This window comes from Penaeus chinensis, chromosome 12, assembly GCF_019202785.1.
Source record: "Penaeus chinensis breed Huanghai No. 1 chromosome 12, ASM1920278v2, whole genome shotgun sequence".
Classification (NCBI taxonomy): Eukaryota; Metazoa; Arthropoda; class Malacostraca; order Decapoda; family Penaeidae; genus Penaeus; species Penaeus chinensis.
Genome location: NC_061830.1, coordinates 3,449,912 through 3,464,911, shown reverse-complemented (window position 1 = coordinate 3,464,911; position 15,000 = coordinate 3,449,912). Strand labels below are relative to the sequence as shown.

General features: G+C 46.6%; 1 protein-coding gene across 1 annotated transcript in view; it reads right to left on the bottom strand.

Moving 5' to 3' along the window:
- LOC125031343 (sporozoite surface protein 2-like) overlaps positions 1-11,451 on the bottom strand; it is a 20,605-nt gene extending 9,154 nt beyond the window's left edge. Inside the window, exon 1 of the mRNA XM_047622050.1 lies at positions 9,849-11,451. Within this exon, the coding sequence (XP_047478006.1) occupies positions 9,849-11,451 (1,603 nt within the window). The remainder of the gene's footprint in view (positions 1-9,848) is intronic.
- Positions 11,452-15,000: the final 3,549 nt, after the last annotated feature.

Sequence of the window (15,000 nt, the reverse complement as noted above, 5' to 3'; positions counted from 1 at the left end):
TATCTGTCTGTCTATCTGTCTTTAACTCTCTCTCTCTCCTCTCTCTTTCTCTCTCTCTCTCTCTCTCTCTCTCTCTCTCTCTCTCTCTCTCTCTCTCTCCTCTCCTCTCTCTTTCTCCTCCCTCCCCCTCTCTCTCTCTCTCCCTCTCCTCTCCTCTCTCTTTCTCCTCCCTCTCTCTCTCCTTATCACTCTCCCACCCCTTCTCTCTCCATCGCTTTGTTTTCCTCCTCCTCCTCTCATTTATCTTTCCCTGAAATAAGATTCACTGAGTCACATCATTCTCTCTCCACATCTGTCTTTCAAATGAGTAGAAGTTTTACTCTGTCCAGCTGTTAAGGAGCAAAAATTCAAGGTGTACTCTGTCGTGGGTGTATGTAAACCCGATGTGTAACTCATAACGACTGTCAAAGTAAGTTTTATAAGACGTCCTTTTTTCCCTTGGTGAATGATAAGATGATTATTATGCATGTGAAGAAGATGTATCAAAAAGGTAGGTTTTTAATCAACTCCGGTGTCAGGAATGTCATGGTGTTATTACCTATTTGTTGTTAAATGTACAGTGAGAGAGAGAAAGAGATAGGGATGAGGAAGAAGAGAATAGATCAGGATCAGGAAAACAAATAGATACATCGCTACATAAGATAGATAGAGAGATAGATAGAGAGGGAAAGAGAGAGAGAGAGAGGGGGGGGGGGAGGAGGAAGACACACACACACACACACACACACACACACACACACACACGAAAAACTTACATATCTTTCACATTCATTGAAAAAAAGGATCACCAACCCTTCCCTCCGCTCTCATCCCTCCTTTCCCCAGCCGTACCTTCCCTCCCCCTCCCCTCCCCTTCCCCCCTACCCCATCACTTAACCTTCTCTCGTCAACTTTGGCGGAATAAAGAGAGCAAATGACCGACATTGACCTTTTATTAAAACACCACCACGCGTCTCTCAAGTGAACATGAGAAACCTTTTATCCTAAACTAGCTTAGCCAGGATGATGGCGAGGATTATCAGCTGAGGATCTATCCCCCCCATCCCCCCCCCTCTTCTCCCATGAGGATTATCAGCTGAGGGAACTCCCCCCCCCACACACGCACTCCCCCCCCCCCCCCTTCACCAAATTGTGCGTCGAGGAGATGGTTAGTTAGATGAAGGACTAGTGGAAGGATGGAGAGGATAGGAAGGCGATGGAGGGTGAAGGTGGAGGGTGAGGTGGAGAATAGAGGGCGGAGGGTGGAGGGTAGAGGTGGAGGGTGGAGGTGGAGAGTGAAGGTGGAGGGCGTAGGTGGAGAATATAGGGCGGAGGGTGGAGGGTAGAGGTGGGGGTGAAGGTGGAGAATAGAGGGCGGAAGGTGGAGGACGGAGGCGGAGGGTAGAGGTGGAGAATATAGGGTGGAGAGTGGAGGGTAGAGGTGGAGGGTGGAGGTGGAGGGTGAAGGTGGAGGGTGAAGGTGGAGGGTGAAGGTGGAGAATAGAGGGCGTAGGGTGAAGGACTGAGGTTGGAGGTGGGGGTGGAGGTGGAGGTGGAGGATACAGGATGAGTAGAGGGTGAAGGTTGGATTTCAGAGGATAGAGGATGGCAAATGGAGCTTAGATAATGGGAGATGAAGAATCGGTGATGAAGGATGGAGGAAGAAGGATGGCGAATCGAGGATAGAGGATGGAGGATGAAAGGTGAGAGAAGGAGGCTGGATAAGGGAAGATGGAGGATGGAGAAAAGAGAACTCTCTCTCTCTCTCCCTACCTCTCTCCTTCCCTCCCTCCCTCCCTCCCTCTCTCTCTCTCTCTCTCTCTCTCTCTCTCTCTCTCTCTCTCTCTCTCTCTCTCTCTCCCTCCCTCCCTCCCTCTCTCGCTCTCTCTCTCTTTCTCTCTTTCTCTCTCACAATCAGTTCAAATTTCTTGAATCTATTTCCTTTTCTTATTCATTATCATAATCTTTTCTTTGCTGTTTCTTCTTTTTATCTATTTGCTGGCATAATCCCAGATAATTTTCTTTAGTTTTTCCCCTCTATCCTTAACTTCATTAAACATTCTTTGGTATTTCTGGCTGTCTTACTATAGTGATTTTATTATATCACTAAATACAAAATGCAACCGTGAGTTCATGCTTTAGAAAATGATTCATTATTCACTCAAAACATCTATACATATATTTTTTTGCTAAAACTTTCTACGACCGTGCCGTCGAAAATACACAAACAATGTTGGGTTATCTTTATGACTTTATTCCGGCATCAACCATCGGTATAATGTTAACAATGGTAATAAACATGACCTGTTTATGTTACTGTTATCGCTAGTCTCAGCAGTAAAGTAATAAGGCATTTACCCTCCAGCTATATCTAAGCGTTGTTCACCCATAAAACATGACGTAAAATAACTAAAACCACGTTTATATTCTCCCTCGTTCCCTCTCTTTTTCTCTTTCTCTGTCTTTCAGTTTGTCCGTCGGTCTCTCTCCCTCTCTGTCTCTCATTTTTCTCTCTGTATGCCTGTCTCAGTCTCTGTCTATCCGTCTGTATGTCTCAGTCTTTGTCTATCCGTCTCTCTCTCTCTCTCTCTCTCTCATCTTTCCCTCCCCCCTCTCTCTCACTCTCTCTCTATCCATCCATCTATGTCTACCTCTCTATCTACCTCACCCCCTCTCTTCCCGATAAAACGAGTCATACCTGTTTCATTTATGTTATGCAAATGACCACAACGATACTAGCAAAACATCGTACAGACATGCCATTCAGATTACAATTAACAATAGCATTTATGTTTCCGACCCATCTTCTTCCTTCAAACTAAAATGACCAAAATTTATACCCGGGGAATATTATTGCTATAAAACTATCAGAATAAGTACCCAACTTCTCATATAAGCACAGAGTTCGGGCGCCGAATTGGATACCCAAGCAATATCTTGTGCTTTGCAAAGTTCTTTTAGGAAACTTATTCGGCTAACGGGTGGAGAAGACATGACTGTGGTTCGTATATACCCAGGGTCAGCGGATACACATATACAGAGAGGGGTAGGGTCACACACACACACACACACACACACACACACACACACGCGCACACACACGCACACATACACACACACACACACACACACACACACACACACACACGCACACACACACACACACACACGCACACACACACACACACACACACACACACTCACACACACACACACACACACATACGCATATAAACACAAGTACACACATAAGAGGTACAACACATGCAGTAACACACACACACATGCAGTAAAACATCTTTCCATACATTTTCTACTATAAGAAAAAATAGGACCAGAATGATTAGATGACAAAATATCATGCACACCTAATAGGTCTCGAAGTACATCCTCCCTTTGTCTGTTTGCCTGTCTGCCTCTCTCTCTCAATCTCTCTCTCTCTCTCTCTCTCTCTCTCTCTCTCTCTCTCTCTCTCTCTCTCTCTCTCTCTCTCTCTTTCCCCACCCTCTCTCTCTCCGGGATTTAAGTTTTCAGTTTCATGCAATTTTGCAATATCAGTCTTGCAAAAAACACATTGACCACGTCGAGATCTGTGCCAGCAGCCAGTTTCGTGTCATTTGACTTCGACCTAAAATAGCTAGTGTGTTTTTGTTATTTTCCAATCCTGCTGATGAACGTAGACTTCTATACAAACATATTATTTACATTTAGTTGAGCTGGAATGAAATGTTATATTTGTTTGTTTATGGTCAATGATAACCTATCCACTTTTTTAATTTTATTTAAATTTATAATCAAAATTTTTCACTTATTTAACCCCTTTGTCGATTCGAAAACTATTTTAATTTTACTTAAGGCCCTTTTGAGGTCGCCCTTTGAAATCGCCCCGGTAATATACAGGTATATTTTCTTATTGCAGACAACTCATTGCTTTGCAATTAATCATTATATAACACAGAGCATATAACACAAATCATCAAAGTATTATTTTTAAAAGTAAACGTTTACAAAATAAAAACAGGGAAAAATTTCAGAAACAAAACCACTCCCCACACACACACCACTCACCTGGATGCACACAAAAAACCACAACACACACCCAAACACACACCCCCCAAAACACACACAACACAACACACACAACACACACACACCCGTTTTTTTAAAAATTTCCGGTTCTGTCATTTGTTGAGGGGTCTGTTCGGGTTTTATAATATCAATCTTCCTTGTTTCTCCATTTTTTTTGGGAGAAGCCGCTCTTTTTCCCGGGTTTTCAATCATTTTCTAAAATTTTTTCTTCTTTTAAAAAATCGGTTTGGGTTTATTCACTTTGCGATGTTATTTCTTTTTCTGTTTCACTTCCGCTATATAGATTGATTAAGGAAAAGAGAAAAAAAGAAAGGGTAGATAAAAAATAGATAAAGATAAAAAGGAAAAAGAAGATAAAGGGAGAGAGGGGAGAGATAGAGAGAAGAGGGGAGAGAGATAAATAGTAGGGTTTCGTTTAATTTGGAAAGGGGACTAAATCCCCTTTTTCAAAATCCAAAAACAGTGAATTTGAAAACGAAAACCAAGATAAAAATATACAATGAAACAAAATGGTGTTGTGTATGTAATTATAATACATAAGGCTTTTTTTTTTAAAAACCCAAAAAAGGGGTGAGAAGAAGGTAAAAACAAGGAAGAAAATATTACTCCAGTTGCTCCGCTTTCTCGCCGGGTGAAAAAAACGCTTTTTCTCTGGAGTGCAGAGTAAATGTTAGTTATGCCGATGAAAATGGGTTTGGGCCCGGGCAAAACATTTAAAAAAAATTTCTAACACATTACATGTGGGTTTTAAACAAATGCACGTAATAAAAATATAAAATAAAAAATTTATATATAAAATATTTAAAATTATAAAAAAAAACACATATTTTAACAAAAAGTATAAAATATTATATAAAATATATAATAAATAATATTATATAACACATATAAATATGTATAAACTATAAAATATAATAAAATATATATAATATATATTAAAATATAAATAGATAACCCCTAAAAAATAAAATATATATTAAAAATAAATAATATTAAAATGATAGTATTATATATATTGATAAAAAATATAATTATTTTAAATATTAAATTTTACAAAATATTGTATATATATACATATATTTTTAATATAATATATAAATATATATATATATATATTTTTAATATAACACACCACACAAACAAAACACACACAACAACCCACACAAAACCACACACCCACACACGCACCCCACAAAAAACCCCGCCCCACACAACAAAAACAAAAAAACACACACACACACTTTCACAAAAATGTAAATAAATTTTTATATATATGCATTTAACCCGGGCCAAAGGCTTTTTCCGACCCTTGTGGCCCCAAAAATTCCATTCCCCTAAAACCCCCCTCGGCTCGAGCCCAGAAAAACGACACATTTGACTTGAAAGCAAACGCAGGGATCGGAGGGAAAGTCGCCGCCGTGGCCGTTTTGGGTTTGCCGCGCCGAAAACCCCGGGTTTATTTGGAAAAGGGAACACAAAGGGTGGGGGCCGCCCAAAAAACCCCCTTGGTATTTAATTGAGAGAGGCCCAAAAATCCAACATTTAATGAAAACCCTTAAAAAAAAATTTAAAAAAAAAAGGGTTTTGTACAGAAAAAAAAACACACACACACAAAAGCACACACACAAAACCACACAAATATATTGCACAAAATCACAAACCAAACACACACACACACAAAAAACCACACACACACAAAACACACACACACACAAAACCACACACACACGAAACGCACAACTCCCCAAATATATAAAAATAAATACTAAAAATACAAATGAAATTTAAAGTGTATTTATAATATTATTTTAAAAAAATAAAAAATAAAATAAAAAATATATATATAAAATAAAATAAAAAAACACAAAATGAAATAAAAATTTTAAAAGTGTATTATTCAAATATATTTTAAATATAAATACTTTACATACAAAAACACACAAAAAAAAAATATATATATATATATATAAAAATAAATAAACTATATATATATATTTTTTTAAAAAATATTTTTGTGCGTGTATGTGTATGTGTTTGTGTTTTTGTTTTGTTTGTGTGTGTTGTATGTGTGTTTTTTTTCTATACGTACATTTTTCATTTTATATGTAAAATATAATTTTAAAAAATAAATGTATATAAATACATATAAATAAATATTATATATATAAAAAATTATATATATATATTTTATATTATATATTTTAATTTATATATTTTGGGTGGTGTTTTTTTGTGTGAGTGTGTGGGGGTGTGTGTGGTGTGTGTGTGGTTTTATATACATAAAGGTAAAAAAATAAAATACATTCAAGGGGGGAGACTTAGCCATTTGGGTAACCGAAAAATTTAATTTAGGGATCTCTCTCTGACCCTTCTCATTGTTTAACCGTTTTTGTTTTTTTCAACAATCCTCCCCTTTTATTCCCCCACTCTCTCCTCCCTTTTCATAACCCAAAAACCCCTCTCCCCCCCTTTCTTTTTTTTCCCCCCTTTTTTCCTTCTTTCTTTTTTCTCTCCCCCTGGTCTTTGCCCCTTCTCTCTCAGGGGGAAAAATTCTCTCAATCTCCCCCGCCCCTCCCCCCCATTCCTCTCCCCTCTCCTCTCTCCCCCCTCCTCTCTCTCTTTCTCTTTCTCTCTTTTTTTTTGTCTTTTCCCCCCCAAGCGCCTCCCTCTTTTTTTTTTTCCCCCCCCCCCCGTGTTCTTTGTGTGTTTGTATATATTTTAACTTTCCCATAAAACAATTTAAAACTTCCATCATCCAAAAAATATACCTATCCACCTTTTCCAGTCAAAACCCATAATTTTCTTTATATATTCCTTTTTTTTGTCATTTGCAGGGTAAAAATTTTTTTTAAATGCATTTTTCGATCCAATCAAAAAGTCTTAAGAGAGAAAGAAAGAAAGAAAAAAGCATAAAGGAAAAAAATTAAAACAAGAAAAGGACCCAAACCCCTGTCTCTCTAAAATCGAAAACTTTTTTTTTCCAAATTCTTATTTAAAAATTTAATATTAATAAATATTATAATATAAAAAAACAAATGAAAATAAATAAATATATTTTTGCGGGAAAAAACAAATGATGGGAAATTTTTTTCTTATAAAGGAATTTAAATTTAAATTTAAAAAAAAAAAAAAAACCGGTAGGGGTTTATTGTTTTTTAGATTGTATAAATTACATAATTTATTAATATGACATAACATACGAGGTACTTACTACAGAATCTTTTCTTAAAAAAAATAAAAAAACAAAAAAAAGGAAAAGTAAAAGAAAAAGGGAAAATGAAAAAATTTTAAAAGGGAAAAAGGAAGAAAAAAAAAAGAAGAAATAAAAGAAAAGGGAAGAAGAAAAATGTAGAAAAGGATAAAAGGAAAAAAAAAAAAAAAAAAAAGAGGAAAGAAAAAAACAACAACAAAGAAAAGAAAAAGAAATTAACCGAAAAAAGAAAGAACAAGAAAAGGGGATTCCCATTCTACAAAGACCTCAATCGCCGAAACAATTCCCTCATCTTCATCGTAACTCTCTCCCCGAAGGAACCGAAGGAGTTCCCGAGCCTCCTTCCCTCCCTCCCTCACTCCCTCCCTCCCTCCTCCCGTCCCTCCCTCCCTCCTCCCGTCCCTCCCTCCCTCTTCCCCTCCCTCCCTCCCACCTCTCCTCCCTCCCCCTCCCTCCCTCCCTCCATCCTTTTCTCCCCCTATCCCCCCTTTCCCCCTCCCTCTCCCCCCCTCCCCCTTCCCCTTTCCCCCCTCTTTCCCCCCCCTTCCCTTTTTTCTTCCCCCCCCCCCCCTCCCTTCCCCCCTCCCGTCCCTCCCTCCCTCTTCCCCTCCCTCCCTCCCTCCCTCCTCCCCTCCTCCCCCCATCCTTCTCTCCCCCATCCCCTTCCCTCTCTCCCTCCCCCCCCTCCCTTCCTTTCCCCCCTCCCTTTTCCCCCTCCCTTTTTTCCCCTCCCCCCCCTCCCCCCCTCCTCCCGTCCCCCCTCCCCTTCCCCTCCCTCCCTCCCTCCTCCCCCCCCTCCCTCCATCCCCTTTTCTCCCCCTATCCCCTTCCCTTTTCTCCCTCCCTCCCCCCCTCCCTCCTTTCCCCCCTCCCTCCCTCCCTCCTCCCCCCCTCCCCCCCGGGGCCCTTTCCCCCCCCTTTTTCCCCCCCCTTTCCCCCCCTCCCTCTTTTCCCCTTTCCCTTTCCCCCCCTCTTTCTCTCTCTCTCTCTCCTTCCCCCATTCCCTCCCCCCGCTCTCCTTCCCCCCCTCCCTCCCTCCCTTCTTCCCTCCTTTCCCCCCCCTTCCCTTTTCCCCCCCTCCCCCCCTTCCTTCCCTTTCCTTTCCCCCCCCCCTCCCTCCCCCCTTCCCCCCCTCCCCCTTCCCCTCCCCCCCCCCCCTCCCTCCCCCCTTTCCCCCCCTCCCCCCTTTTTTCCCCCCCCCCCCCTCCCTCCCTCCCTCCCTCCCCCCCCCTTCCCTTCCCTCCTTCCCTCCCCTTTCCCTTTCTCCCTCCCACCCTCCCCCCCCCTTTTTCCTCCCTCCCTCCCCCCCTCCTCCCTCCTGTTCGAAGTCCTCCGCTAAGACTCCTAAGCCTTTTGTAATTTTAAAAGACGGACGTTTGAAATGGGAAAAGTCCCTTGGAGTGGATTTGGAGCGTTGGAAAGGGGGTGGGGAAAGATTTTGGGGGGGGTTTTGGGGGAAATTGGGGGTCAAAAACAAAGGGTTGGTTTGGGTTCAAAAGGGGGGGGTCTTGGTTGGGTAAAAGGGGGGTTAGAGGGTTGGTCGGGTACGGGGGGGGTTGGTGGGTCCCGGGGGGGGAAGAGGGTTTTGGGGGTTGGGTACGAGAGGGTTGGTGGGTTTTCGAAAAGGGTTTTTTTCGGGGTTAGGGGGAGAGATTGGTGGGTGGGGGGTTTTTTACGAGGGGGTTTGGTTTAAGGGGGGTGGTGGGTACGAGGGGGGGTTTGGGTTTGGGTCGAAAAAAAAAGGGTTGGGGGTTGTGGGAAAATTTTTTTACGATGGGTTTAGATTTTTTTGGGGAAAATTTTTTGGGGGGTACGAGAGGGTTGGGGGGGTTACGAAGGGGGGTTTGGGTGGGGTACGAAGGGGTTGGTGGGGTGCGGGGGGTTTGGGTTGGGTCGGGTTGGCAGGGAGGGTTGGGGGGGTACGAGGGGGTTTTGGGTCGGGGGTGGGGGAGAGGGGTGGTCGGGACAGGGGTTTGGTCGGGTCAAGGGGGTTTGGTTGGGGGTGGGGGGAGAGGGTTGGTTTGGGTCGAGAGGGGTGGTGGGGGGGGTTTTGGGGAGAGGGGTTGGTTGGGGGGGGGGGGACGAGGGTTTTGGGGGGAAGGGGGGTTGGGGGGGGGTTGCGGGTGCGAAGGGTTTGGGTACGAGAGGGTTGGTCGGGTACGGGGGGGTTGGTCGGGTACGGAAGGTTGGTCGGGTCAAAAAGGGTTTGGTGGGTGCGAGGGGGGTTGGGTCGGGAACGAAAGGGTTGGTCGAGTACGAGGGGTTTTTGCGGTCAAAGGGTTGGTGGGGAACGGGGGTTGGGTTTTTGGGTACGGAGGGTTGGTGGGACGAGGGGTTGGTCGGTTAAAAAAAGAGGGTTGGTCGGGTAAAAAGGGGTTTGGGGGTAGAAAAAGGTTGGTGGGGTACGGGGGTTGGTCGGGAAAAAAGGGGGTTGGTCGGGTACGAGGGGTTGGTTGGGTACAGAGGTTGGTCCGAAAAAGGGGGGTTGGTGGGAAACGAGGGGTTGGTCGGGTACGAGGGGTTGGTGGAAACAAGAGGGTTGGGGGTACAAAAGGGGTTGGGTGGGTACGAAGGGTTGGTGGGGGTCGGAGGGTGGTCGGAAACGAGGGGTTGGTGGGTACGAGGGGTTTGGTCGGGACGAGGGGTTGGCGGTACGAGGGGGGTTTTGGTCGGACGAGAGGGTTGGTGGGGTACGGGGGGGGGTCGGGTAGAGAGGGTTGGTCGGGTACGAGGGGGTTGGTCGGAACGAAAGGTTTGGTCGGGTACGAGGGGGTTTGGGGTCGGTACGAGAGGTTGGTCGGGTACAGAGGGTTGGTCGGGACATGGGGGTTGGTGGGGGACGGGGAGGGTTGGTCGGTAAAGGGGTTGGGTCGGGTACGAAGGGGGGTTGGTCGGGTGCGAGAGGGTTGGTGGGGGTACGAGGGTTTGGTGGGTACGAGAGGTTTGGTCGGGTACGAGAGGGTTGGTCGGGTACGAGAGGGTTGGTCGGGTACGAGAGGGTTGGTCGGGTACGAGAGGGTTGGTCGGGTACGAGAGGGTTGGTCGGGTACGAGAGGGTTGGTCGGGTACGAGAGGGTTGGTCGGGTACGAGAAGGTTGGTCGGGTACAAGAAGGTTGGTCGGGTGCGAGAGGGTTGGTCGGGAACGAAAGGGTTGGTCGAGTACGAGAGGGTTGGTCGGGTGCGAGAGGGTTGGTCGGGAACGAGAGGGTTGGTTGGGTACGAGAGGGTTGGTCGGGTACGAGAGGGTTGGTCGGGTACGAGAGGGTTGGTCGGGTACGAGAGGGTTGGTCGGGTACGAGAAGGTTGGTCGGGTACGAGAGGGTTGGTCGGGAACAAGAGGGTTGGTCGGGTACGAGAGGGTTGGTTGGGTACGAGAGGGTTGGTCGGGAACAAGAGGGTTGGTCGGAAACGAGAGGGTTGGTCGGGTACGAGAGGGTTGGTCGGGAACAAGAGGGTTGGTCGAGTACGAGAAGGTTGGTCGGGTACGAGAGGGTTGGTCGGGTACGAGAGGGTTGGTCGGAAACGAGAGGGTTGGTCGGGTACGAGAAGGTTGGTCGGGTACGAGAGGGTTGGTCGGGTACGAGAGGGTTGGTCGCGTACGAGAGGGTTGGTCGGGTACGAGAGGGTGGTCGGGTATGAGAGGGTTGGTCGGGTACGAGAGGGTTGGTCGGGAACGAGAAGGTTGGTCGGGTACGAGAGGGTTGGTCGGGTACGAGAGGGTTGGTCGGGTACGAGAGGGTTGGTCGGGAACATGAGGGTTGGTCGGGTACGAGAGGGTTGGTCGGGTACGAGAGGGTTGGTCGGGTACGAGAGGGTTGGTCAGGTGCGAGAGGGTTGGTCGGGTACGAGAGGGTTGGTCGGGTACGAGAGGTATGGTCGGGTACGAGAGGGTTGGTCGGGTACGAGAGGGTTGGTCGGGTACGAGAGAGTTGGTCGGGTACGAGAGGTTTGGTCGGGTACGAGAGGGTTGGTCGGGTACGAGAGGGTTGGTCGGGTACGAGAGGGTTGGTCGGGTACGAGAGGGTTGGTCGGGAACATGAGCGTTGGTCGGGTACGAGAGGTTTGGTCGGGTACGAGAGGGTTGGTCGGGTACGAGAGGGTTGGTCGGGTACGAGAGGGTTGGTCGGGTACGAGAGGGTTGGTCGGGTACGAGAGGGTTGGTCGGGAACATGAGCGTTGGTCGGGTACGAGAGGTTTGGTCGGGTACGAGAGGGTTGGTCGGGTACGAGAGGGTTGGTCGGGTACGAGAGGTTTGGTCGGGTACGAGAGGGTTGGTCGGGTACGAGAGGGTTGGTCGGGTACGAGAGGGTTGGTCGGGTACGAGAGGGTTGGTCGGGTGCGAGTAGGTCGGTCATGTATGAAGGTGAGGTTTTTAGTACGTTTGGCTTAGGGATTACGGAAAGCACTTAGTCCGCTTTAGCCTTTTTGTGGATCGTTCCCCATTAGCTAAGAGTCTTGGGAAATTGTTGTACGTTTAAACACATAAAAGTCATGTACGTAACATTCACAAGCATACTCATGACATACGTTCAAGACCAATATTGGCCTTTGTAACATTATGATATATATACATAGTTACAAATATGAATAACACGCGCACAGCCTTTTCCACTGTTTGTCTGTCTGTATGTCAATGAAAGCAATATAAATGCCCGTCTTCTCTCTCTCTCTCTCTCTCTCTCTCTCTCTCTCTCTCTATCTATCTCTCTGTCTGTCTTTCTCCTTCCCCACGTCCCAGCCCCCTCTCTCTTTCACTCTTTCCCTCCCTCCCTCCCTCCTTCCTCCCTTCTTCCTCCCTACCACTTTCCCTCCCTTTCTCCTTCCCCCACTCCCTCCCTCTCCCCCCCTTTCTCTCTCTCTCTTTCTCTCTCTCTTCCTCCCCCCTTCCACCTTCCCTCCTTCCCTCCTTCCTTTCCTCCCTCCCTCCTTCCTTTCCTCCCTCCCTCCTTCCTTTCCTCCCTCCCTCTCTTCATTTCTCTCTCTCCACACACCAACGCTAATCTTCTCCATCTCCCTCCTACAAACACACACTCAAAGCAACCGACACAACGAACTCTATTTTCCTCTCGTTCTCTTCCCACACTCTCTGCTATAACCTGAATGGCTGGTTTTAAGATTAGGTGGGATATTGGGAACTAAATATATATGGAATCATATTTCGCTGTTATTACTATTATTGTCGTTGTTGTTGTTGTTGTTCTTCTTAATATTATTATAATTTTTTGTTATTATTATTATCATTACTATTATCACTATTATTATTATTATCATTATTATTATTATCATTACTACTATTATCATTAGTAGTAGTGTTGTTGCTATTAATATCGTCATTCATATTCTTATTCTTATTCACATTCTTAATTTTCTTCTTATCATTATTATTATCATTATAATCAGTATCATTCTCCCTCCGTTTTCTCTTACTTTCCCCCTCCCCTTCTCCCCCCCTCACCCTCCCCCCTCCCCCCCACCCGTCCCACAGACACGGCCATAACACTGTCACCTTCTCTCCACAATGAAGAGCGAACAAACTCTACGGTAACTTCTCGCCAGTTTTCAGATACGAACACTTTACGAGCAAAGAACCAAGAGGTGCCTTAGGCTTTAGCGAGTCGGTGTAAGTAATTAGCATACAAACAAGCGACGGGCTTAGATGAGGTGACCTTGTGGGTCAGATCAGTTGGGGGCTGTGAGAGGCGTGGGGGGTTGTGGGGGAATTTGGGGGGCTGTAGCGGAGTTGTTGAAGCTGTGATGGAGTTGTGGTGAAGCTATGGTGAAGTTGTGGTGGATTTTGTGGTGAAGCCTGAATGGAGTTGTGATGTTGGGGTGGAATTGTATGTAGTGTGATGGAGTTTTGATGAGGATGTATGTGGGGAGCGGGGTAGTGGGATGAAGCACACAGTTTTTTTTTTTTTTTATGAAGCCGTGATGAAGATTTTGTTTCATCAACAGCATAATGATGAGGACGTCGATGATAACAATATAAATAATAACAATAAGAATTATGATACTGATAATAATAAGAAAAATATTAGTAACAACAACTAAATAAATAGATATCGATACAAATATAGTTCTTCCACGAAATGGTAACACTAAAAAAAACTTTTCCTAATGATTCACTTATAACCATCAGCCCAGGCGTAATGCACATATAAATCCAAATCTGAAAAGAATAACAAAATTAAGAAAAATGGTAAAAATAAATAGTTAAAACGCTTTATTAAAGGCGTCCCTTTCCTAGGTCTAATTCCGTTAGCAGCGAAATACTGTCGAGACTAATGATCGCATTTATCTTTCCTTTCCTCCCTCCCTCCTTCCTTTCCTCCCTCCCTCCTTCCTTTCCTCCCTCCCTCCTTCCTTTCCTCCCTCCCTCCTTCCTTTCCTCCCTCCCTCCTTCCTTTCCTCCCTCCCTCCTTCCTTTCCTCCCTCCCTCCTTCCTTTCCTCCCTCCCTCCTTCCTTTCCTCCCTCCCTCCTTCCTTTCCTCCTCCCTCCTTCCCTCCTTCCTTTCCTCCCTCCCTCCTTCCTTTCCTCCCTCCCTCCTTCCTTTCCTCCCTCCCTCCTTCCTTTCCTCCCTCCCTCCTTCCTTTCCTCCCTCCCTCCTTCCTTTCCTCCCTCCCTCCTTCCTTTCCTCCCTCCCTCCTTCCTTTCCTCCCTCCCTCCTTCCTTTCCTCCCTCCCTCCTTCCTTTCCTCCCTCCCTCCTTCCTTTCCTCCCTCCCTCCTTCCTTTCCTCCCTCCCTCCTTCCTTTCCTCCCTCCCTCCTTCCTTTCCTCCCTCCCTCCTTCCTTTCCTCCCTCCCTCCTTCCTTTCCTCCCTCCCTCCTTCCTTTCCTCCCTCCCTCCTTCCTTTCCTCCCTCCCTCCTTCCTTTCCTCCCTCCCTCCTTCCTTTCCTCCCTCCCTCCTTCCTTTCCTCCCTCCCTCCTTCCTTTCCTCCCTCCCTCCTTCCTTTCCTCCCTCCCTCCTTCCTTTCCTCCCTCCCTCCTTCCTTTCCTCCCTCCCTCCTTCCTTTCCTCCCTCCCTCCTTCCTTTCCTCCCTCCCTCCTTCCTTTCCTCCCTCCCTCCTTCCTTTCCTCCCTCCCTCCTTCCTTTCCTCCCTCCCTCCTTCCTTTCCTCCCTCCCTCCTTCCTTTCCTCCCTCCCTCCTTCCTTTCCTCCCTCCCTCCTTCCTTTCCTCCCTCCCTCCTTCCTTTCCTCCCTCCCTCCTTCCTTTCCTCCCTCCCTCCTTCCTTTCCTCCCTCCCTCCTTCCTTTCCTCCCTCCCTCCTTCCTTTCCTCCCTCCCTCCTTCCTTTCCTCCCTCCCTCCTTCCTTTCCTCCCTCCCTCCTTCCTTTCCTCCCTCCCTCCTTCCTTTCCTCCCTCCCTCCTTCCTTTCCTCCCTCCCTCCTTCCTTTCCTCCCTCCCTCCTTCCTTTCCTCCCTCCCTCCTTCCTTTCCTCCCTCCCTCCTTCCTTTCCTCCCTCCCTCCTTCCTTTCCTCCCTCCCTCCTTCCTTTCCTCCCTCCCTCCTTCCTTTCCTCCCTCCCTCCTTCCTTTCCTCCCTCCCTCCTTCCTTTCCTCCCTCCCTCCTTCCTTTCCTCCCTCCCTCCTTCCTTTCCTCCCTCCCTCCTTCCTTTCCTCCCTCCCTCCTTCCTTTCCTCCCTCCCTCCTTCCTTTCCTCCCTCCCTCCTTCCTTTCCTCCCTCCCTCCTTCCTTTCCTCCCTCCCTCCTTCCTTTCCTCCC